This window comes from Anguilla anguilla, chromosome 6 (genome assembly GCF_013347855.1).
Source record: "Anguilla anguilla isolate fAngAng1 chromosome 6, fAngAng1.pri, whole genome shotgun sequence".
Classification (NCBI taxonomy): domain Eukaryota; kingdom Metazoa; phylum Chordata; class Actinopteri; order Anguilliformes; family Anguillidae; genus Anguilla; species Anguilla anguilla.
This window is the reverse complement of record NC_049206.1, coordinates 15,030,066-15,053,440: the sequence shown is the minus strand read 5'-3', so window position 1 is coordinate 15,053,440 and position 23,375 is coordinate 15,030,066. Positions and strand designations below refer to the sequence as shown.

Here is a 23,375-nt window from a genome sequence, read left to right as displayed (position 1 = left end):
GAGCCAAGTCCCTCATTTTATCTAAGTATCTCTAGCTACATTTATTTGTGTCAGATACATTTATTTGTGAACCAATAATTCAATTTGTTACTACAAGAATCTCATTTTATTTGTGGAATGTTCATGGTATTTATTTATTCATTCATTTATTTATTTTTCAGATAATCATACCACATAAGTGTTGATTATAAGTAACTTATGACACCACAGTTCATGAGTTCATTTCTAATTCAACTGTTAGCGTTCTGCTACAGTTCATCTGCAATAGTGTTAAATATGACATGAAGAATAAATTACTTATAGAAGTACTGTAAGCACATATAATAATACAAACACATCACCCAAAGGTTCAAGTCACAAAACTGGGTTTTGTCTTAAAATTGTCAGAATACAGTTTGATAAATGAATATCTAGTGAATATAAAACTTGAAACACTCAAAGCGGAGAGGTAAAATTTGAACAGTGTTTCTATGCTTGCCATTTAGGTAAATGCAGTGTGGATGGGCTGAATTGCAAATTTGCATCATTATGCCTTCATACATTGTAATGTTCTTATGTTGCAACTGGTTTCAAGTGCTGTCAGGTTTTTGTACAGAGATGATGGGTTTCCTGTCACTGTGGGCTGCAGGGCACAGTAGTACAGAGCAGAGTCTGTCACTTCAGCAGAGGAGATCTCCAGATCCACGCGGCTGTTCTCAAGTTTAACATTAAATCGTCCATCTCTCTTCGTCTCACTCCCACGAACATCTCCAATGAGAATGAGGAATTCTGGTTTGGATGTGTCATATTGACGATACCAGTGCAGATACTTTGTAAGGCCTGCAATGCCAGTGTAGGTGCATGACAGTGAAACATTGCTATCCTCCATGGCATGTACTGTGTCCTTTAGTGGAGTTATTGAATCTTGAAAACTATCACCTGCAAAAAATTCACAAACAGTGCACAATAATTCACACATACATACATAATATGGTTCAAGTATTCTAGTTCAAGTACAATAAAATAAAACCTCTCGCCAACATGAAACATGAAAATACAGGTTTGTATTCAGATTTATGAAATACTTGGTAGGCTATGAGTTAAAGTTAAATTACTTTGATACATAACTTTTATTTATACAGTATGTCTATTTAAACTTAGCAGCATGATGTTTTAAACAACCAGCCCAAATGAAGTGAATGTGGGATGTTACTTACCCACCATTGTAGAAAACAGAAGTAATAGACAGTGTAGCATCATGATGAATGTTAGAAAGAAACACTGACTTCAAGCACAGCGACAAGAGGTTAAGTCCTTCACTCTGACTCCCTCTGCAAACTTATATCAGGAACCACCCCTCACTCACTAACCTGGTAGCTCCTCCTCTGGATACAAAAACACTATTGAGCATCATAATCCAGTTTCCACAGAAAATATATTTTTTTTTAAACAACAACACGACAGCACATATTGAGTATGAAAAGGGAGACTTCTGTCTGTCAGTTGTGTTTCCATCATGGAAACAGCATCCATATCTGATAGTTAAGGAAAATCAGGTTCACATGGTAGATCACTGGGCCCATACAGATGTCTTGGATCAAAGCTGCTTTCTGCTTGTGCTATTTGGGAATTTAACACTTTAGTAACACAATGTTTGAAAGAATGAAATTCCAACTGAAACACTTGAACCCATATTTTATTTCTTCAGAGAGGAAACTTTGAAACACAGAGATTAAATGTATTCTCATCACAGAATTTTCAAAATTAAATCCTTTGAATGATTCATTTCTTTATTCCATTGTAGCAACTGAATGCACACACACCAATTTAAAAAGTAATTAAACAAATCCCCCCTTTTGACATATTCATATAGACAGGAGTGGGTGCACAGCAAAATGTTCATTGTTAAATCAACTTTTACAGAGTACATGTGGTCCTGCTCTGGTCCAGTTGAATTGACACTGGACATTTTACCATGAGCTTTGGTTACATAAGCGGCCATTTTGCAGAAAATAATAATATAAGAAGAAATATGTGATGACATGTAAAATTAAATTATATTTCTTTGTTTCTGTCTTGTCTCAGGCAGTGTCAGGTTTATGTACAGCATAAATGGATTTCCTGTCACTGTGGGCTGCAGGGCACAGTAGTACAGAGCAGAGTCTGCCACTTCAGCAGAAGAGATCTCCAGATGCACACGGCTATTCTCTTTGTCAGGTTTAGCAGAAAACCTCCCATTTTTATTTTCTTTGCTTACAACAAGGACGAGGAATTCAGGTTTAGAGTTGGGGAACTGGCGATACCAATGCAGACTGTATGCAGTGCCAGTGTAGTTGCATGACAGAGTAACTTTGCTGCCCTCCAAAGATTTCACTGCATTAGTTACTGGTGTAATTGCATCCCCCAAACTGCCTCCTGCAGAAATAATGGGTTGAAATTCATTCAGTATGACTGCTTATATTTCACATTTATTGCCAATACAATAGAATGAAAATATTAATATACAGTATAGTTAGCTCAATGAGCTATTCCAGGTAATAACAATAGCAAATTTGGATTTAATTGGATTTGGAATTTATTTGGAAAAGATTATCGTACCAGACATAAGAAATTAAGCATGTTACTTACCCACCATTGTTGAAAATATAAGAGACAAACACTGCAAAATCATGATAGCTTTCAGGAAGAAAAAAACTCAGACTTTAAGCACAACTAGAACAAAATACATCATCCACTCCCGCTGCATAGTTTTAACAGGAATCCCCTCCCACTTGTTGAATATTAAGCTCCTCCTTTGGAGTTCAAAAAAATTATAAATGGGTCGAGAATAGCAGTGATAATTATTACATAATAATTAAATAAGAATGTATGAAACTTTGTATTTATATAGCACCTTTCCAGATGCTCAAAGTGCTTTACAGTGATGAGGGGGAACTCTCCACATCCACAGCCAATGTGTAGCACTCTCCTGGGCGATGCACAGCAGCCATTTTGCACCAGAACAATCACCATACATCAGCTATGGGGAGGGAGAGAACATTTTTTGGCCAAATAAAGCAGCGAATGATTAGGAAGCAGGATGAGAGAGCCAGGATGGGACTTTAGCTAGGACACTGGGAACTTATTATTATTATTATTATTATTATTACTATTATTATTATTATTATTATTATTATTATTATTATTATTATTATTATCATCATCATCATCATCAGAAACACAGAAATCCAGACAATTCCCAAATGCAGGCACAAGAGGCAAGAAGCCAAGTTAACACGCTATGTGTGTCAGTGTTCATTTAAAATTACAAAATGTCTGGAAAAATCTAGGTTGTTAAAAATGACTTTTTTATGTATTTTGATGCTGAGATGTGGGTCATGTAAGCGGTCTCATTACAGGCCCCTGGAGGACTCTATTTCCCAGAGTATCCTGCGTATATGTGATCTGTTACTTTACCCCTTCTGTCTTGCAGCTAATTTTTATTTCATATTGAGAGAAATCCCTTCAGCAGAAAGACCAGATACATAAATGGCTTTAAAAGCAATATGATACATAGATTCTATTAAAAGACAAATGTATGCCAATGCCTTTGAATATGCCCATGACACAGGGGCTTAGGCAAAGAGGGAGGTTTTCCTATGAGGTGAGAAACAGACTCGCACAATGTGGGCCTCAGAGCACAGTAGTATGTGGCAGAGTCAGACAGCACAGCTGCAGCTATCTTCATATTAAAGGTCTTGTTAAACCTTTCATGATCTGCTGTGATTCCTTCCTTATATGCATTTCCATGGGCATTAAAGTTACTGAGGATGAGCTCTGGTGATTTATTCTCCTGCTGGATGTACCAGAAGAGACGAGGAGTACTGTCAGTAGTTTCATATTGACAGTACAGTGATGCTTTCTCCTTTTCCATCAGGTATAAGGAGTGATTTTGATGGATGGATTCACCTTGTGTGTTGCCTAAAAAACATAAACATAATAACATAGCTGTACAAAATAAGTATTGTACTTTACTGAACCCGTGTTTAGCAGTTGTCTACGACCATGAAATGCACTTTTTTGTACGTCGCTTTGGATAAAAGCGTCTGCCAAATGAATGTAATGTAATGTAATGTAATGTAATGTATTGAGTTAATCAGCTGTTCATCTTCCGTGTGATAAGGGATGGAGAATCTCCCTTCCAGCTCAGAGATGTTATTGCGTAGGTGAATATAACTCTCACCCGGACTGAGAGGTGAGTGGAGGCATTATCACTTTCAAAGGTTGTCTGTTCTTCACAAAAGGGGCCCCTTCTGTGTTCGAGAGATGGGGTTTAAGACATATAGCCTCATAGTGCTAAATTGTTTAGGACCAATGTGTATTTCATTGTTCCAGTAAAGTTTTACTGTTACAATATCCCAAGTAGTTACCCTTACATGTAGAATGTTGCATTAAGATTGAACCCTTTTGCGATTTGATGGAATACAAATTCTTAGTATTATCACATTTCATCAGTTATAGTCTAGAGCTGGATCACTGGCAAGCTTTGTGAAAAAAGAATGCAGAAATTATACCCAAGAGAAAAAAATCTCATCATCATTATTTTTACACCACAAAGTGTATTACATTCAGTACAAACAAGTCACAGGTGCATTGGACTGGGACCAAATATGTAGATAACACGTTGAGAGGCATTTCCTGTTGAGGCTTCAACGTCTTGTTGTTTCTGATTAAAAACAGCTTCAAAGTTGTGGAATCCTAGCAGGTTTTTGTATGAGAGTTGGCATTAATATATCACTGTGAGCTGCACCAGTGCGCAGTAATAAAATGCAGTGTCTTCTGGAATTAATTTTGAAATAGTCAAAATAGTTTTGCCACTGGATTTGTCAGCGGTTGCATCAAATCGTCCTTGGGCAAAGTTTGACGTGTGAGATCTGTACCCCCTGCGCAGTATATACTGAAGGGCTGACCCAGGGTACTGACGGTACCAGTAGAAGTAGTATTCGTTCGAGCTGCTTGTGCTGAAGATGCATTCCATTGAGACTTGTTCTTCTTCTCTCCTGCTTAGTAATTTGACTTCTCCAGTGGACATGCCTAGAAGTAATACATACAGAAATAAAAATAACAATTAAGTAATCACAAGAATGATTAGTAACTGTAACACATCAATGTCTTCTGATGAGGTCTCTAAATGTAACTTACAGAAGGTAACAGTTAACACCAGCCCTGCAAAAAGATGCATCTTGTTGTGAGGTGAACATTCAGGTCATTAGAGGAGAGAGAATTTGAGGGAGAATATGTGGCTTAGTTTTTTGTGAGGATGTGTGGGAGGGGCAACAGTGACCTGATGAGAGTGCAAAAGAAAGTAAAAATACTGACTGTGTCATTTTTAAATGAAACAGAGAATTTGGCATTCTCTTTCGGTTACTGTATTCTCTGATTAATCCCACCACTTTTAAAAATAATGTTCTGACTGACCTTCCAGTTTAGAATGTATGTGCTGGGTTGCTTCACAAATGTGACATCTGTTCAGTAGAGTTCAGATAAGTGAGTCCATCCAGTTGCCACTTTTTATTTTGCATTCCAGCAGCTTTGCAGTGCTGTCAGTGTGGGTGGCTGATTCACCCTGACTGCTGGTGCACAACTGGATTCAGACAATCCCACCGACTGAACCCTCGCTCCTTGGGTGATGTTATATTACCCTGTGGGGCTGTGGGCCTGTCATTTTTCTTCCAGCTTATGAAGGACATCAGTGCGCTTAAAGCTCATGGTTAAGCTGGATGGGCTGGGCCTTTTAACTACAGATGTGCCTTTGGCTAAAAATGCTTCTATTGAAATATTAGTCGACCACTGAAACATTTAAAATCATATACTGTAACAGTGGATGTATCATTCATTCTGATGTAGGATAATGGGCTTTTAGCTTTGCTGTATCTAATAAAATATTCAGCAGGAAGAGCATGCATATTATGAAATATAATTTAAATTCCTTAATTATACCTGTTTTTGGTATTTTGTATTTTTATAGTGAACATAGCTTCAGAACATCAATGTTCTGTAAACTGGCTTGCTTAGCTAATGAAGGTTGCATTTTTTTAATTGTAAAGGGCTTGCTAGGGCTTGGGCTGCTATGATGCACCATCAACAGCCGTTCTACGTTTGTTGGCTGTATTGTTTGTTTCTTATTTCTGCTTATTTATGTGTTAACATTTAAAATCATATAACAGTGGATGTGTCATTCATTCTAATGTAAGCTAATGAGCTTTTAGCTTTGTTTTATCTAATAAAATATTCTGCAAGAAGAACATGCATATTATTATGAAATTTAATTTAAATTCCTTAATTGTACCTGGCCCTAAAGGTGTATTTTGTATATTGAACATGACAGTTTCAGAAAATCAATATAAACTTGCTTGTTTAGCTAATGAAGGTTGCATTTTTGAATTGTATAAGTTTGCTAGAGCTGTAATATCAGTAACATGCTGTAAGACAGGGCAATGAAATGAAGGACCTTTTAAATGGAAGAATAAACAAAAAATATGAACTAAAATATAGTTTATTTATGATTATGACATAATTCTGTTTTAAATGTTCAAATGTAGAGCAAATGTCATCACTTGTTATTCATCATCTTCAGGAGTCTTCAATAACTTCAAATGTCATTTGACATTTCTCTCTCTGTCTCTGTCCCATAAGATCAAGTGTGGTACATTTAGTAATTGAGAGGAAAATACTACATGGTAAATACTGACATCTTTTGGGTACTACCAGTGCAGAGTCCAAATGGAGTGTTTTTCCCACAATGTGCAGTAACTGGTGCCGTGGGCTATGTATGGGAAATTGTGGTCACTCACTCACTCATGCACTCACTCGCTAACGGACGACCTGAGAGGGACGTTTCGTAAGACGCATGCGCAGGTGGTGCTTCGTTTAGTTGGAGTAGGCGAAACGCGAACATGTTGGGGTTAGCTGAAGTGACGTTAGGCGATAAAGCTGTGCTTAAAAATGTCGTGCCATGTAACATACTCTCACCTACTGAATAAATAATTCATTTATTCAGTAGGTGAGAGTATAAGCTTTCTAACTATGTATAACATGTCTAATTTTGCTTTTGGAATAGCGTTTTTATGTCAGCGTAACCAAAAAATTTCTTACAATCTCATTCACTTACGCATTCACTCTGGTAGCAGTAAAAGTCACTGCACCTAACAAAACATGGTCAACGATTTTTCGTTATGTCTTGGAAAATACTATTGTTTATTAAGGACTTCTGGACATAGCTATGCCATATGTTTGCTGATAGACCTAGCTGACATCGTTTTCTGGAGCAAAACAGAAGTGAACAGAACAGTAAGTAACATTAATTTACTGTCTCTGTCTGCATCTACTGAACATAGATAAGCTTTCATCATTGCTATTTAAGTATTACTGCTCAAAATAATTTGGTTATATACGTTCTTTTTGAAATTGAGTGTCTTTAAATAGGTCAGTGGTATTATATAATGCGGATATTTCACAGTACTTGACTGTCGGGACAGATTTTGCTGGGTAGGAGTTTAATTATGTTCAAGATCTCGCTTAGTGCCCAACTACAGACCCACAGGCCGGCCCTGCTTCACAGCACAGTTATTGCCGTTCTCATGCTTGTAGTATGAAGTGTCTCTCTTAAATCCATTTCAACCATTCACAAATGACCTGGGACTTTGAAGTTATAAGGCGGTATCAAGTTTCCAGTGAAAATATTGCCCTGGCTATATCAGTCAGAATTCAAGTTGTACTGTAGAATAGATTTACAATTAGCCTACATTTTAATATTTATATTAATTTTTCATATTTACATTTAAAAATTGCATTTACATTTAATATTTAAATTTGCTTTAACATTTTCATTTATATTTAATATTTACATTAAACATGTGTATTTGTATATAATATTTTTTCAATCTTGCTTTAATGCAGAACACTGCTCTTGGAATAGTGATTGCAATGTTTTAGATAAAATTCTCTGTTAAAAATTGTAGTGCACTTTTTACATTTGGCAATGCAAAATGTGGAAACATCATTGTAAAGGGAAATGAACAGGCTTTCCAATGATATAAGATACAATGCTAATAATACAGTGACAACAGAGATATGATCGACCAAACACAAATTTCCAAACTTTTTTTGAGGAGTTTATATTATTTGGAAAGTTGAAATTCATGCTCTTTTCAGCACTTTATATATAGTTTGGTTTGTTTGTTGGCTCGACTGAGTTTACAGTAGTTCTGTACCATCACAAAAACCAGAGAATTTGAGGGAGAATATTATGCAGTGAAACGGCACCATCTTGTGTGAATCTGGAGACATTTCAGCACACTGCGGCCAAGTGCAGTGGTGTTTTTTTCAGTTGATGCTCCCTTTGTGAATGTGGGTAATTAGAAGAGCAAGTCAAAGAAGCATGAATTACTAAAACACAAAATTTGTTACAGTTGCTGAGTGATTTGGGCTCAGCCTGCAATGTTCCAGCCTCTACTGCTGTCATGCATCTTTACTGGCTGGACTCTGCAGAAAGTTATACGGTAGCAAACAAATTGAGCAATGTCAGTTTATATTCCATTGTGCCTAACTTCTTTATTGTTATACAAATATTGATTTTATTGGTTTGTAATGGTCTTTTTAGATTTGTTTTAGTGTCAATAATTTATATTTTGTGGTGTGTGGGTCCAATATGAAGTCAATATGTGATTATTTAAGGAAGCATATAACAATTTACAGGAAAAAGTGCTTATGGGTTTCTATCTTGTCCCAGGTAGTGTCAGGTTTTTGCATGGAGTAAATGGGTTTCCTGTCTCTGTGGGCTCCAGGGCACAGTAGTACAGAGCAGAGTCTGGCACTTCAGCAGAGGAGATCTCCAGATGCACACAGCTGTTCTTTTTATCATGTTTAACAGTGAACCGCTTGTCTGTCTTTTCCACAGAACTTATAAGGATGAGGATGAGGAATTCTGGTTTGGATCCAGGGTGCTGGTGATACCATTGAAGACTGTATGCATTAACAGCTGAGTAGTTGCATGACAGAGTAACACTGTTGCCATCCAGAACATGCTCTTCTTCAGATGCGGGTACAATTGTATCCTGTCCAAGGCTGTCACCTGGAGCCAAAATTATATGTGTTTGATATCTTTACAATAATATATGAAATTAAAGGCACCAAATGATATAATGCAATGATATAACATAACTTTCAATTTTAATAATGGGGCTTTCAAAACTAAAAGCCCGAACAGCCTAATGTCTGAATGAAAAAACAGCTGAGAGAAACAGATGAGATAAATGCAATTAGCCACTTACCCACCATTGTTAAAAATAGAAAAAATAAACAGCGCAGCATCATGATAGCTGTTAGAAAGAAACACTGACTTTAAGCGTAGAATAGAATAAGTCCTCCACTCTGACTCCCTCTTCAGTTTCAACAGGAAACTCCTCCCACTCACTGACAACGTAGACCCTCCTCCAGACAAAACCACAACTACATCTGACCTCCACAGTTTAAAAAGAAAAGAGTATTTTGTATTATAGGAAAGTGATCATGTCAGCCTACAACACAGACAGATCTTCTGCATTGAAATCAAATACAGTATTTGATTGGAAATGGTTCAAATAAAGAATAAAATAAGTATGCCATCTGTTCATTACGCTGTGGTATGCATGAAAATACATCAATACGCATTCTATGCAGGTGAACAATGAACACACAACAACAGCTGTATTTGGTTGCGCTCGTGGAGATTTGCAGTAAAGTGATTTGACCATTAATTTTGGTCTTCTGCAAGCAGCAATCCATCCCATCTTGCTTCATACAATCCAAAAACGTATGAACCATTTAATAACCCCCGTATAAGTGCAAGTTAGCTGTATGCGATAGACCTTACACATACCTAGAATAGGAAAAAGCTAACAATGTAATTGAACTTACACACACCCCATTACCCTGCTTCCATCAGTTTACTGGAGGATTCTGATAGACAGTTAGTTGGGAGCTAATTTGATTGACTGAATGTGCCCAAATGATGGAGTTTTAAGACCAATGTGAATTTTATTGTTCCACTGGAGTTTTTCTGTTATAATGTGACAAGCGTACTCACACATTGAATGTAGTATTCAGATTTATCTGTTTTGTGATTTGATGGAATACAATTTCTTTCTTAATATTATCACATCTGTTCAATTGTAGTCAGGGGTTGGATCACTGCCAAGCTTTGTGACAAATAAATGCATCAGAAATTATACTCCAGAGGAGAAAATATGATCTTATCATCTTTATTTTTACACCAAAAAAAAAGTATTACATTCAGTACAAACAGGTAACAGGTGCATTGGACTGGGACCAAATATGTAGATAACACGTTGAGACACATTTCCTGTTCAGGCTTCAATATCTTGTTGATTCTGATTAAAAACAACTTCAAAGTTGTGGAATCCTAGCAGGTTTTTGTATGAGAGTTGGCATTAATATATCACTGTGAGCTGCACAAGTGCACAGTAATAAAATGCAGTGTCTTCTGGAATTAATTTAGAAATAGTCAAAATTGTTTTGCCACTGGATTTGTCAGCGGTTGCATCAAATCGTCCTTGGGCAAAGCTTGACGTGTGAGAGCTGTACCCCCTGTACAGTATAATCTGAAGGGCTGACCCAGGGTACTGACGGTACCAGTAGAATATGTAGAAGTCTGAGCTGCTTGTCCTGAAAGTACATTCCATTGAGACTTGTTCTTCTTCTCTCCTGCTTAGTAATTTGACTTCTCCAGTGGAAAGGCCTAGAAGTAATACATACAGAAATAAAAATAACAATTAAGTAATCACAAGAATGATTAGTAACTGTAACACACCAATGTCTTCTGATGAGGTCTCTAAATGTAACTTACAGAAGTTAACAATTAACACCAGCCCTGCAAAAAGATGCATCTTGTTGTGAGGTGAACATTCAGGTTATTAGAGGAGAGAGAATTTGAGGGAGAATATGTGCCTTAGTTTTTTTGTGAGGATGTGTGGGAGGGGCAACAGTGACCTGATGAGAGTGCAAAAGAAAGTAAAAATACTGACTGTCATTTTTAGATGAAACAGAGAATTTGTCATTCTCCTTCGATTACTGTATTCTCTGATTATCCACCACTTTTAAAAATAATGTTCTAACGAACCTTCCAGTTTAGAACGTATGTTTTGGGTTGCTTCACAAATGTGACATCTGTTCAGTAGAGTTCAGATAAGTGAGTCCATCCAGTTGCCACTTTTTATTTTGCATTCCAGCAGCTTTGCAGTGCTGTCAGTGTGGGTGGCTGATTCACCCTGACTGCTGGTGCACAATGAGATGCAGACAATCCCACCGACTGAACCCTCGCTCCTTGGGTGATGTTATATTACCCTGTGGGGCTGTGGGCCTGTCATTTTTCTTCCAGCTTATGAAGGACATCAGTGCGCTTAAAGCTCATGGTTAAGCTGGATGGGCTGGGCCTTTTAACTACAGATGTGCCTTTGGCTAAAAATGCTTCTATTGAAATATTAGTCGACCACTGAAACATTTAAAATCATATACTGTAACAGTGGATGTATCATTCATTCTGATGTAGGATAATGGGCCTTTAGCTTTGCTGTATCTAATAAAATATTTAGCAGGAAGAGCATGCATATTATGAAATATAATTTAAATTCCTTAATTATACCTGTTTTTGGTATTTTGTATTTTTATAGTGAACATAGCTTCAGAACATCAATGTTCTGTAAACTGGCTTGCTTAGCTAATGAAGGTTGCATTTTTTTAATTGTAAAGGGCTTGCTAGGGCTTGGGCTGCTATGATGCACCATCAACAGCCGTTCTACGTTTGTTGGCTGTATTGTTTGTTTCTTATTTCTGCTTATTTATGTGTTAATGTTGCACTCTGGTGTGAGAACACAGAAACACTCACTCATCATTACTAAGTTTTCATTTCACTTGTTTCTCCCATATTGTCTCATGAAAAAGTCCCTACGGAATTTTTTTAAATTGCTTTTCGTTCTCTCCAGATAAGATTATCTGTGAAGGCATTCGGTTGAATTTTGAGGCCAATGCCTAAATTTTTACTTCTGGATTTGGTCATTGTCAGAAACTCAAATATATATTTAGTGTTCATGAACAGACAAATAGCATCAGTGTAAATATGATCAATATTTATTTTCAATGACGTTTGTGGTTTGGTTTTAAAATGATACATTCGAAAGATGTGGTTCCACCACCATTCTCCTTCCCTGTCGACCAGGTAGCTGTTCATCAACCCTACTTACTCAGCAGAGATACCTGTATGTTCCCCTTTGTACTCAGTGTTTTTGTACAGGAGGTGAATACTTCACCATTACTGTGGGCCTCAGTGCACAGTGATACACAGCAGAGTCAGACAGCTGCACCTTCTGTATTGTTAAAGGTACGCTGCTCAAGGTTTTGTTGAGATGAGCATCAAATCTCAGTGTGCAGTGTCTTTTGATCAATATACATATCTTCTCAGCATATACTTAGGAAATGCATTTGGATACTGTATGTACCAGAAGAGATATGGTGATGTATTACTTGTGCTATAATTACAGCCAAGTTTCACTGAGTGTCCTTCTAAAGCAAACACATCTCCTGTGGATTGAGTCACTGTGTCTTCAGCTCTGCATTCTGTAAAAACAAAGATATATCTGTTCCTCAAAGCATGCATCAAACAAAATAAATGTAAAAAAAAGTTTAAAAAAAGAACAATGCAAAAAGTTAAATCATACCAAAGCAATATGCACAAATTATAAGTATAATATTTCTCCCAATATCCATAACTACACTCCAGGTCATAAGTTATGTATATATTTATCATCTATCTAATGGTTTAAAAAGAAAGAAATCTGTAAATAATGTGGCATGCAGCTGTGAATGTCTCACTGTGGACTCCTCTTGCTTTAGTCCCACATACTCTTTTGTCAGGCTGTAAGGGGAGGTGCTCATATGAGTTTTGAACCAAAGTTTGCATTGCTCTACTGCCACTCACTGGACAAATATACAGTATAGCTTTTAACTGAAATGCTTTCCCTTCATATTATTCAGGGACTGAGTAACATAAGAGGCACAAGTTTAATGACCATACAGCCCATCAAATGTCATCAGTATGGAGCTCCTGTCAGTAATCAATGCAATGAACTGAATATGCGTGTGTTTATTAGAGATGTAATATTAGTAACATGCTGTAAGATGGGTAAATATAGTTTATTTCTGATTATGACATAATAATTCAGTTTCAAATGTTCAGTTATGTGGCAAATTCATCATCATTTGTTTTTCATCATATTCAGGGGTCTTTAATGACTTTATAAAATCTCATTTGACTCTCTCTCTCTCTCTCTCATAAGACGAAGTGTGGTATTCAGTAATTGAGGGGAGAATACTGACATCTTGTGGGTACTACAGTACAGAGTACAAAAGAATTAGTGCTTTTTTCACTGCACTCCAGTGAGTGAGGCTGATGAGAGGTATATCTGAGTGTTTTGGGTGGCTGATGAAATCGAAATTCTGTAGAATGGATTTCTTGAAACAGAGAGATAAAGAAAGTTACTCTTGGATTATTTGAAATGGTGAACCATTCCATTCACTGATTCTTATGTTCATGCCATGGTAACAACTGTCCCCACAGCCCCAAATTAAAAACATGTTAAACAAATCCCCCCCCCCCCCCCCCCCATATCAGCCAGACAGACAGGAATATCTGTTTTTGTTAACACAAATGATATATTTATAAAATATGCAATTTGCTAGAACATGTAAAACAGGGGTTTTTGTACAGAGTTTATGGGTTTCCTGTCACTGTGGGCTGCAGGGCACAGTAGTACAGAGCAGAGTCTGTCACTTCAGCAGAGGCAAGCTCCAGATGCACTTGTTTGGTCGTTTTATCAAGTTCAATTGAGAGCCTGGGATATGGCGGGTCAGCTTTTATAACATAGTTAGAGGATTCCACAATCAGGAGGAGGAACTCAGGTTTAGATCTTGGAAATTGTCGATACCACTGTAGATTGTTTGCTGAGCCAGTGTAATTGCATGACAACATAACACTGCTACCCTCCAATGCATGAACTGCATTAGCTATCGGTGTAACTGCATCTTCAAAGCTGTTACCTGCAAAAGAAAACCACAATTGTGGTTTCATCCGTAATTAATTTTCACAGAAATGAAAAATCTCCTTTTTAAATTAATACTGTAGATCATAACTGAATCAATTTCAGAATTAATATGAATGTTTTCAAGCAGCAGTCTGAGTACAGTTCCCCCTCAAATGAGAAACAAATACAGCATGCCACTCACCCACTATTGTTGATAACAGAAGAAATAAACAGTGCAACATCATGATAGCTGTTAGAAACACTGACTTCAAGCACAACTAGAAGAGAACTAGAAGTCCTCCACTCAGACTCCTTCTGCAAACTCCTCCCACTCACCAACTATTTAACTCCTCCTCTGAATTTTAAAAAACAGTTTGAGAATCTTAAACCAGTGTTCGCCAGTGTTTTTTTTTAACACGTTTAAATATTTTAAAAAACACTCCACTATCCCATTAACCACAAAAACTTTACAAAATGTCCAATTGTGGTGGATTACTCCTGGTAAGGTTGGACAGCCCACTTGCTGAAAAACTCTGTCTTAAACAATTCCAATCAGTTGATCAAGAATGAATCTTGAGCGGTGTGATGTTTTTATTGAATTCAAGTAATGTTTCTCATTTTTTCTGAAGGGCTTTAGGAGAGGCAACAGGACCGGGAATGTGAATTAAAGTAAAATTATTGAACCTGTCATTTGCAGGTTTTGCCAGCGATAGGGTTTGTAACTTGTACTTTGGTTTCTCGACCCCCAATTAAATATACACACCCTTTTACATTCATCTTATTTTCGTCCTAACTCTGCTCATTCTTATGTGGTGGTCGAGACATCCCAAGCAATGAAGCATTATCACAGCACAATTGCAAATTGGAAAACACCATAACAAAATAACAAATAGAACAAAAAAGCATAATAAAAATTGCATTGTGACTGCACATTGCAAATCAACTGCAAATTTAAAAGACAATGACATCACAGAAATGCACTGCGTTTCAGAATAAGAACAATGGAAGTGTTTACTTCTGACCCAAATACAAGTCATACCAGACCAGATGGTAGAATTAGAGAATTAATTATATGAATTCATTATAACAATTTGTTATAAATAATTAATACATTCAGTATGCAAATTTTAACATGTTTTAACCTTGAATTGCAATATATTTTATTGCACTGCAGAAGAGGAAACCCAGCAGAGATTCCTGTGTGTTCCCCTTTGTACCCAGAGTTTTTGTACAGGAGGTGAATACTTCATCATCACTGTGGGCCTCAGTGCACAGTAATACACAGCAGAGTCAGACAGCTGCACCTTTGGTATTGTTAAAGGTACGCTGCTTGAGGCTTTGTTGAGCTGAGCATCAAATCTCTCGAACCCTGGCACAGTTTTCCCAGCTGTAAGTGTGTCTCGTCTCAAGATGTACTTCGGAAATCCATTTGGATGTTGTATGTACCAGAAGAGATACGGTGTATAGCTTGTGCTATAATTACAGCCAAGTGTAACCGATTCTCCTTCTAAAGCAATCATATCCCCCATGGGCTGAGTCACTGTATCTTCGGCTCTGCATTCTGGAAAAAAGAACAGTGTTATCAGCAACAAAGCGGACTAAAACATGAAAACAATATGGATGAATGAATGAATGTGGAAAAATACTCTAAAAAGTTTCATCATACCAAAGAAATAGACACAGATAATTAAAATCTTCAGCCCAGCGTCCATAATGGCACTCTAAAATGCACTGCAACACACTGTAAAAAATTCAGCTGACCAGTCTGTACAGCATGGGAGCTGCAGCACTGAACTCTCACAGCTGTTTCCACTCTTTGTGTTTGTAACTGCAGCATCAGGCATCAGGCTTGATGGGGAGGTGCTCAGACTCTAGAGATGAAAGGATTTGTGCTCTTTGCAATGTTACTTCCTCGTAGCAGGATGTAACTGTTCGGTACTTGATGTGATCATCACACGCAGAGCAATTGAGGTAAAATACAACATAGGGAAATTGTGACACCTTGTGGGAAATTTAAGGTCCTGCAGTGCATTGAGCCATTGTTTTTCTAACAGGTCCAGGCAGTAGTGATCAGGGATTGTGGCAAATTAGCGACACACGTGAGTGCTGTGGGTGGGCAATCAAAACTACCTGTCATGAACAAATTATTTCAGCCTTGACATGCTTGATACAATAATTTCTCTATCTCATCTTTGAAAATGGTTCTGCTATTAAATTGACAATATACTGCTCAAACATGGATGGTGTGGTTGAATTGCTGAATGTATTAGCACCCAATTGTTGTCATTGTTGATATGGGCTGGTGGGCACTTAAAAGACCTTGGGACACCATCACCATGAAAAAGGGAATGGTGGGATACACATTCAAAGTGACACAGAGAGATCGTTTGTTCATTTTTGTTGCTTCATTATTGTTCTCTTGAGATTGTGTCTTGTTATTTGTAACATGGTTCCCACAGGCTCTGGTCCTGTTTTTCATGAGCTTTTCTCTGATGATTGGGTGTACTGGGGGCAAATATGAATGGTTTGGGGAGTACAACCTCCTACACCTCATTTGTAGGTTTGTCTAGTCATTCTGTGTGCAGATCCAGTCAGGGCTGTAATGCACCCAAAACTTTTGAGGGGGCACAAACTCAGACGTTGCCACGTCCACTCATTCCTATCTGGATGCTAATGTTGATTGTGCATCAACGTACAATATCTTGTGACTGTTTTATTATCTCTGATGCCAACTGACTTGTCGAGGGAACTAGCAACATGGGAAAAAGGGGGTTGGGGGTTTACTGTCGTATGTTCCACGCCATGTTTAGAAGAATGCCTTTGGCTCATATTCCGAAGTCATCATAAAAATTACAAATGACAAATTCAAAGAAATATAAAAATATACTGATTGTATATCTGAAAGAGGCCCAAATTTAAAAATCTGAGGGAACACGTGTCCCCTCAATTTGCTTTGCCACGATGCCACTGGATGCAGTGATTCTGTTTGCTATTCAATGTAGAATTGTGCTGTGTTCCCTATTGTCTAAATATTTTGATCATTTTGGTGCATGTGTTTATTAGAATGAACTGTGTCCCTCAGCCACACATTGCGGTTTTAAGGACACAGTTACTGTACACACTGCGTGCAAACACATAGAATTCTATGTAGATGCACTACGTAATCACTGGTCTACACATACTGCTGTCACTAAATTCACAGTGCTTTGAAGGATAAATATGGCCACAGACACATCCACATCTCCCAAACAGACAGCAAGAACTCGTATAGAGCTACACATATGGTCTTACAGCAGCCACAAATGCTAAGTGAATTGTTAAAATGCAGCTATTTAGAATAAAGAAAAAACTGAATGGCCCCCGCATCATTTGGCTAGGTAACCCATCAAAGATAGTTGAATGACTTCTCTTCACTGCATGATCTCTTTATGGCAGAAATTAAATTCTCTAAATGAAATAAATTCATCTGGAGATGGGGGACATTTTCCCAGTGAAATTCATTCTGGTGATGAAATAAGATTATTATTAATGGGAATGTCTACCTTCAAGGAGCCATAGAGGACCATAGGAACCGTTCAGTATTGTACCGTTCAGTATTGTACTTTGTACTGCATTGCAGTTTTGTTTGAGATGCTGTCAGGTTTTTGTACAGAGTTTATGGGTTTCCTGTCACTGTGGGCCTCAGGGCACAGTAGTACAGAGCAGAGTCTGTCACTTCAGCAGTGAACTCCAGACGCACATGCTTGTTGTCTTTATCATTTCTAACAATAAACCGTCCTTTTTCATCTTTTTTACTGAGGGTTCCCGCGACCATGATGAGGAATTCAGGTTTGGATCGGGCGTATTGACGATACCAATACAGAGTGTTTGCAGCAGCTGTGTAAGTGCATGAGAGTGTAACATTGTTTCCCTCCAAAACATGCACTTCTTTAGCTGCTGGTGTTATTTCATCCTGAAAACTGTCGTCTGTGGAAGAAAATATGTACAGTTATATTCTATGTTTATGACTATACAAAATTGACATCATTCAGATAAAGTACATTTTTATGTATACAAGATATTAATAAGCAGCAAAAAAAAAAATCCTTAAATTTAACTAAACACAAATGATAATTTTTCTTCAATGTTCAGCAATGATCAACAATATCTTGCCAAGTTATGTTTTGTAAAGAAACAAAATTTTCATTGTTTATGTTTACTTTATAAGAACAGAAAAAATGCACATTTTATAAAAAATCTGTTGATCAGGCATACATGGCTCTCAAATAACAAGTCTGACCGGAAGTAGCAGCACTACAGATAAGAAAAATGGAACGGTCACTTACCCACTATTGTTGAAAACAGAAGTAATAAACAGTAAAACATCATTCTGGCTGTTTGAAAGAAACACTGACTTTAAACACATTGAACAGAATAAGTCCTCCACTCTGACTCCCTCTGCATTGTTTTTACAGGAAACTCCCCCACTCTCTGAGTATTTAGCTCCTCCTCTGGACACAAAACACAAGATAATCCAATCCTCTATGGTTTTCGGAAAGGTTATTTTCTTTTAAGATAAAAATAGTCCTGTAAAAGTAATGCATTAAATATATGAAATGAACATATGGTGGTTAAAGAAACTGAATATCTTTCATCATTAAAATTATATATTGAAAAATTCACACGTTGGTTTGTGTTTATCGGAAATGATATAGTTCACACAACTGCCTCTGCAATTAATTGCCTGATTTTGAGGTTCATTGAATGAAAAATGGAGCATCGCATAGTTCTGGCAGGCCACAAGAGTCAAGCGCTCCGGCTGAATCAGCTGATGGCTCAGCTGAGTGATGTTCGCCTATCACAGTACATTCACTAACAGGGCGGTCTACTTAAACAGCCTCCCTCTACTCATTCGGCTGCTCCTCCTGCATGCAAGCGCTGCACGTTGCTTCGTAAATCCCCTCCACCACCCCAGCTCCATCCCGATGCGTCAAGAATTTGCATTTCTCCATTCCTATTTGTTAAGAATTTGTATTGCTCCATCCCTATGTGTTAAGGAATTGCATTGCTCCATTCCTATGTGTTAAGAACTTGCTTTGCTGCTGGATCTGTTCTGTGTGTACCCCTCTAGGGGGGTTTGGCTGCTGGCCTCCTGGCCTTATCCACGCGGGCTGCGTGGTTGGCGGGAGAGCTCCAGAACAGAGCCATACCGCCAAACATAACTGTATTACCTTTATTGTTAATAAAGTTCTACTTTGATGACAGTGGTCCTGACAGAAGTAGTGTTATGCAAAAATGGATCCAGGTGGGTTGATTTTTACATGACCCTAGTAAATGCTTTTGTACTGGGGACACTTTTTATAAAACATTTTTATTGCTTTATTGGTAACTTAAAAGTGACACTAATATCCAATGTTTCCTGAGCCATCAATAAAGAGAAGTTCTCCATTTAATATCTGTTTCAGAAAGATGGAGTGAGAAAATGATAGAAGCTTGTTTGAAGACTCATTTTAATTTGATGAAGACTTTAAATTTACTCTGCTTATTTCAAATTTTTATTCAAATTGATTAGGGTGCCAAGCTGTTATAGCATCGTGTCTTGCGTCCAATTCCACGCAATTTAAACATCAGCTCAATGCTGAGCAAATGTAGCTTGGCTTGCAGTTGTATGCTCACTTATAACTGAAACAAAAATAATGGTTCCACATATGTAGAGCCACATACTGCATGTAGATAACATATTTCCTGTGTAGCCAACATCAGCGTTTGTCATTTCAAAGCTATAGAGACTTAACAGGTTTTTGCACGGATGCTAAGTTTTCTGCACCACTGTGGGCTGCAGCGCACAGTAATAAATGGCTGTGTCTTCTGGAATTAATGTCGAAATGGTCAAAACAGATTTAGAGTCATTAACAACCGAGGAGAATCTCGCACTGGCAAAATCTTCTTTGTAGTCCTTGTACCTGTGAAAGAGAATGAACTGAAGGGCTGACCCAGGGTACTGCCGATACCAGTATATTAAATAATTAGTGCTGCTGGTCCTAAAGGGACATTCCAGGGAGACTTCATGTTCTTCTCTCGCTGATTTAAATGCCTCCTCCTGTTTGACTTCATCTCCAGTGGAAAAATCTAAAAAGAAAAACATTTATAAAAATGATTGTTAAATAATTGCAATTACAGAAGAGTGTCAGGATTACACTGCAGTAACTAATGCTTACAGACAGTAGCAGTTAACACCAGCACTGAAAAAATCTGCATCTTGTTGTGAAGTTTACATTCAGGCTATTGGAGGAGAGAGAACCTGGGACAAAATATGTGCCTTAGTTTTTCTGTGAACATGTGTGGGAGGGGCAAAACTACTCTGATGTGAATTCAAAAGAAACTATTCCTGGTGAAGCTGAGAATGTGCGCTAGGTCTTAATATGCCCTTGAATGAATGCATTCCTTTTTAGGCCTGGTTGTTGTCCTACATTGTAAATCACTCAGTATTTTAGTAATGAATGGAAACAAAGTACCATACAATTTGAGGTTCCTGGTAAACTTTTCCCTATCCTCAGTCCACCATTCACTTATATTGCTGTCATGGTTCTAGGGTGTAGTGGCCTTGTGCTGCCACTAGAAGGCACCCGGCCTTTGAGAATTTCTTAATTTGTTCCAGGTGTCTGATTCCCAATTATTTTCACCTGGGGAGGTGCCTTTATCAGCACTGACAGAACAGCCATCAGCGCTTCTGTGTAAAACCCCATTATCACAAAGCCGGTACGGTATTGGTATAGGTGCTCGTTGGACGGTTTACAGAATTGTGTTTGTGGTTGGTTCTTTGTTCTCTTTTAAGGCGATTCAGTCTCTTAGCGCAGTGAGCGCATTCTGACGCCTTTAGAGTATTTTATACTTTTCTTTTGAGCTTGTGTGAGCCGGTGGGTATTGGGACGTTGTCCCGGGTACTGTATTTTGTTTGTGTTTTTCTGAGCTGTGTCTCACGTTTTTCTTTTCGCTGAATAAGTTTTGCTACTCAGTTGTCCATTTTCTTTTAAGACCAGTTTTGGGTTTGGTACCAGAGCTTCGCCTCTGTACCACTGGTCCTCTTTTTCGCCCTGTTTTTCACGGGTCGCTTTTGGTTTCGCGAGCCAGTTTTACGGCTGGACAAGGTGGTCCTTCGGAGTGGCTTTACTCCGTGTTTTTTTTGGTTGTTGTTTATGATCCTTTGTGTGCGGGAGTTGCTCTCCCAAGGATCTTATTTGTTTTGTGTTTTACTTGCGGGTGTTCCCTTTCCTTTGTCCTTCGGGAATTTGTGGCTAACGCTTCCAGTAGCGTTAGCTTTTCATTTACCTATATTAGTCGCTTCTGGTTCTCCAACACCCCCACACCATTATCTGCCAGTCTCTTATTAACCAGTCTCTGGGTTTCAAACCTCTGAACTTGATTTAAACCAAAGCACTGTACCACCAAATAACCTGTCTGTCAAATTGTATGGAAATATTCTAACAAGCAAAAGCATATTTTTTCTAAATTATCACCTCTAAAATCATAATTGCTTCAATGTGTTGTACAGTGCATGCAATGGTTACTGTGTTTGAGAATTTGAGGAAAAATGCTATGCAGCAAAATGGCGACATCTTGTGTGAAACTGGAGACATTACAGCACACTGAGGCCAAGTGCCTTGGTCTTTTTTTACCTGCATTGTAATGTTCTATTCAGACTTCAGTTTTTCTGTCAAAAAATAATGTTTCAATTTTTGGTGTGTGGAATCATTTTTAAGACAATACAAGACTATTTATGGAAGCATATAACAATTTACAGGAAATGGAACTTTGCACTCTTGTCTCAGGTGGCAGCTATCAGGTTTTTGTACAGAGTTTATGGATTTCCTGTCACTGTGGGCTGCAGGGCACAGTAGTACAGAGCAGAGTCTGTCACTTCAGCAGTGAACTCCAGATGCACATGCTTGTTGTCTTTATCATTTGTAACATTAAAACGTCCTTTTTCGTCTTTTTTACTGAGGGTTCCTGCGACCCGGATGAGGAATTCTGGTTTGGATCGGGCGTATTGACGATACCAGTACAGATAGTTTGCAGCAGCTGTGTAAGTGCATGAGAGTGTAACGCTGCTTCCCTCCAAAACATGCACTTCTTTAGCTGCTGGTGTTATTTCATCCTGAAAACTGTTGTCTGTGGAAGAAAATATGTACAGTAATATTCTATGTTTATGACTATACAAAATTGACATCATTCAGATAAAGTACATTTTTATGTATACAATATATTAAGCAGCAAAAAAAAAAATGCTTAAATTTAACTAAATACAAATGATCTTTTTTCTTCACAATGTTCAGCAATGATCAACAATATCTTGCCAAGTTATGTTTTGTAAAGAAACAAAATTTTCATTGTTTGTTTACTTCATAAGAACAGAAAAAATACACATTTTATAAAAAATCAGTTGATCAGGCATACATCATGGCTCTCAAATAACAAGTCTGACCGGAAGAAGCAGCACTACAGATAATAAAAATGGAACGGTCACTTACCCACTATTGTTGAAAACAGAAGTAATAAACAGTAAAACATCATTCTGGCTGTTTGAAAGAAACACTGACTTTAAACACATTGAACAGAATAAGTCCTCCACTCTGACTCCCTCTGCATTGTTTTTACAGGAAACTCCCCCACTCTCTGAGTATTTAGCTCCTCCTCTGGACACAAAACACAAGATAATCCCATCCTCTATGGTTTTCGGAAAGGTTATTTTCTTTTAAGATAAAAATAGTCCTGTAAAAGTAATGCATTAAATATATGAAATGAACATATGATGGTTAAAGAAACTGAATATCTTTCATCATTAAAATTATATATTGAAAAATTCACACGTTTGGTTTGTGTTTATCGGAAATGATATCGTTCACACAACTGCCTCTGCAATTAATTGCCTGATTTTGAGGTTCATTGAATGAAAAGTAGTGTTATGCAAAAATTGATCCAGGTGGGTTGGTTCTTACATGTCCCTAGTAAATGCTTTTGTACTGGGGACACTTTTTATAAAACATTTTTATTGCTTTATTGGTAACTTAAAAAGTGACACTAATATCCAATGTTTCCTGAGCCATCAATAAAGATAAGTTCTCCATTTCACATCGGTTTCAGAAAGATGGAGTGAGAAAATGATAGAGTTCTTGTTTGAAGACTCATTTTAATTTGATGAAGACATTAAATTTACTCTGCTTATTTCAAATGTTTATTCAAATTGATTAGGGTGCCAAGCTGTTATAGCATCGTGTCTTGCGTCCAATTCCACGAAATTTAAAC

General features: G+C 37.6%; 1 protein-coding gene across 1 annotated transcript; it reads right to left on the bottom strand.

The window, feature by feature from the left end:
• Positions 1-201: 201 nt before the first annotated feature.
• LOC118229626 lies at positions 202-22,833 on the bottom strand. The gene is made up of 4 exons (XM_035421754.1): positions 22,601-22,833; positions 21,942-22,241; positions 2,608-2,655; positions 202-918 (listed from the first exon to the last, which is right to left on the bottom strand). The coding sequence occupies exons 1-4, from the start codon at positions 22,641-22,643 to the stop codon at positions 527-529; spliced, it is 783 nt and encodes a 260-aa protein (XP_035277645.1). The 5' UTR covers positions 22,644-22,833; the 3' UTR covers positions 202-526.
• Between the last annotated feature and the right edge of the window lie 542 nt (positions 22,834-23,375).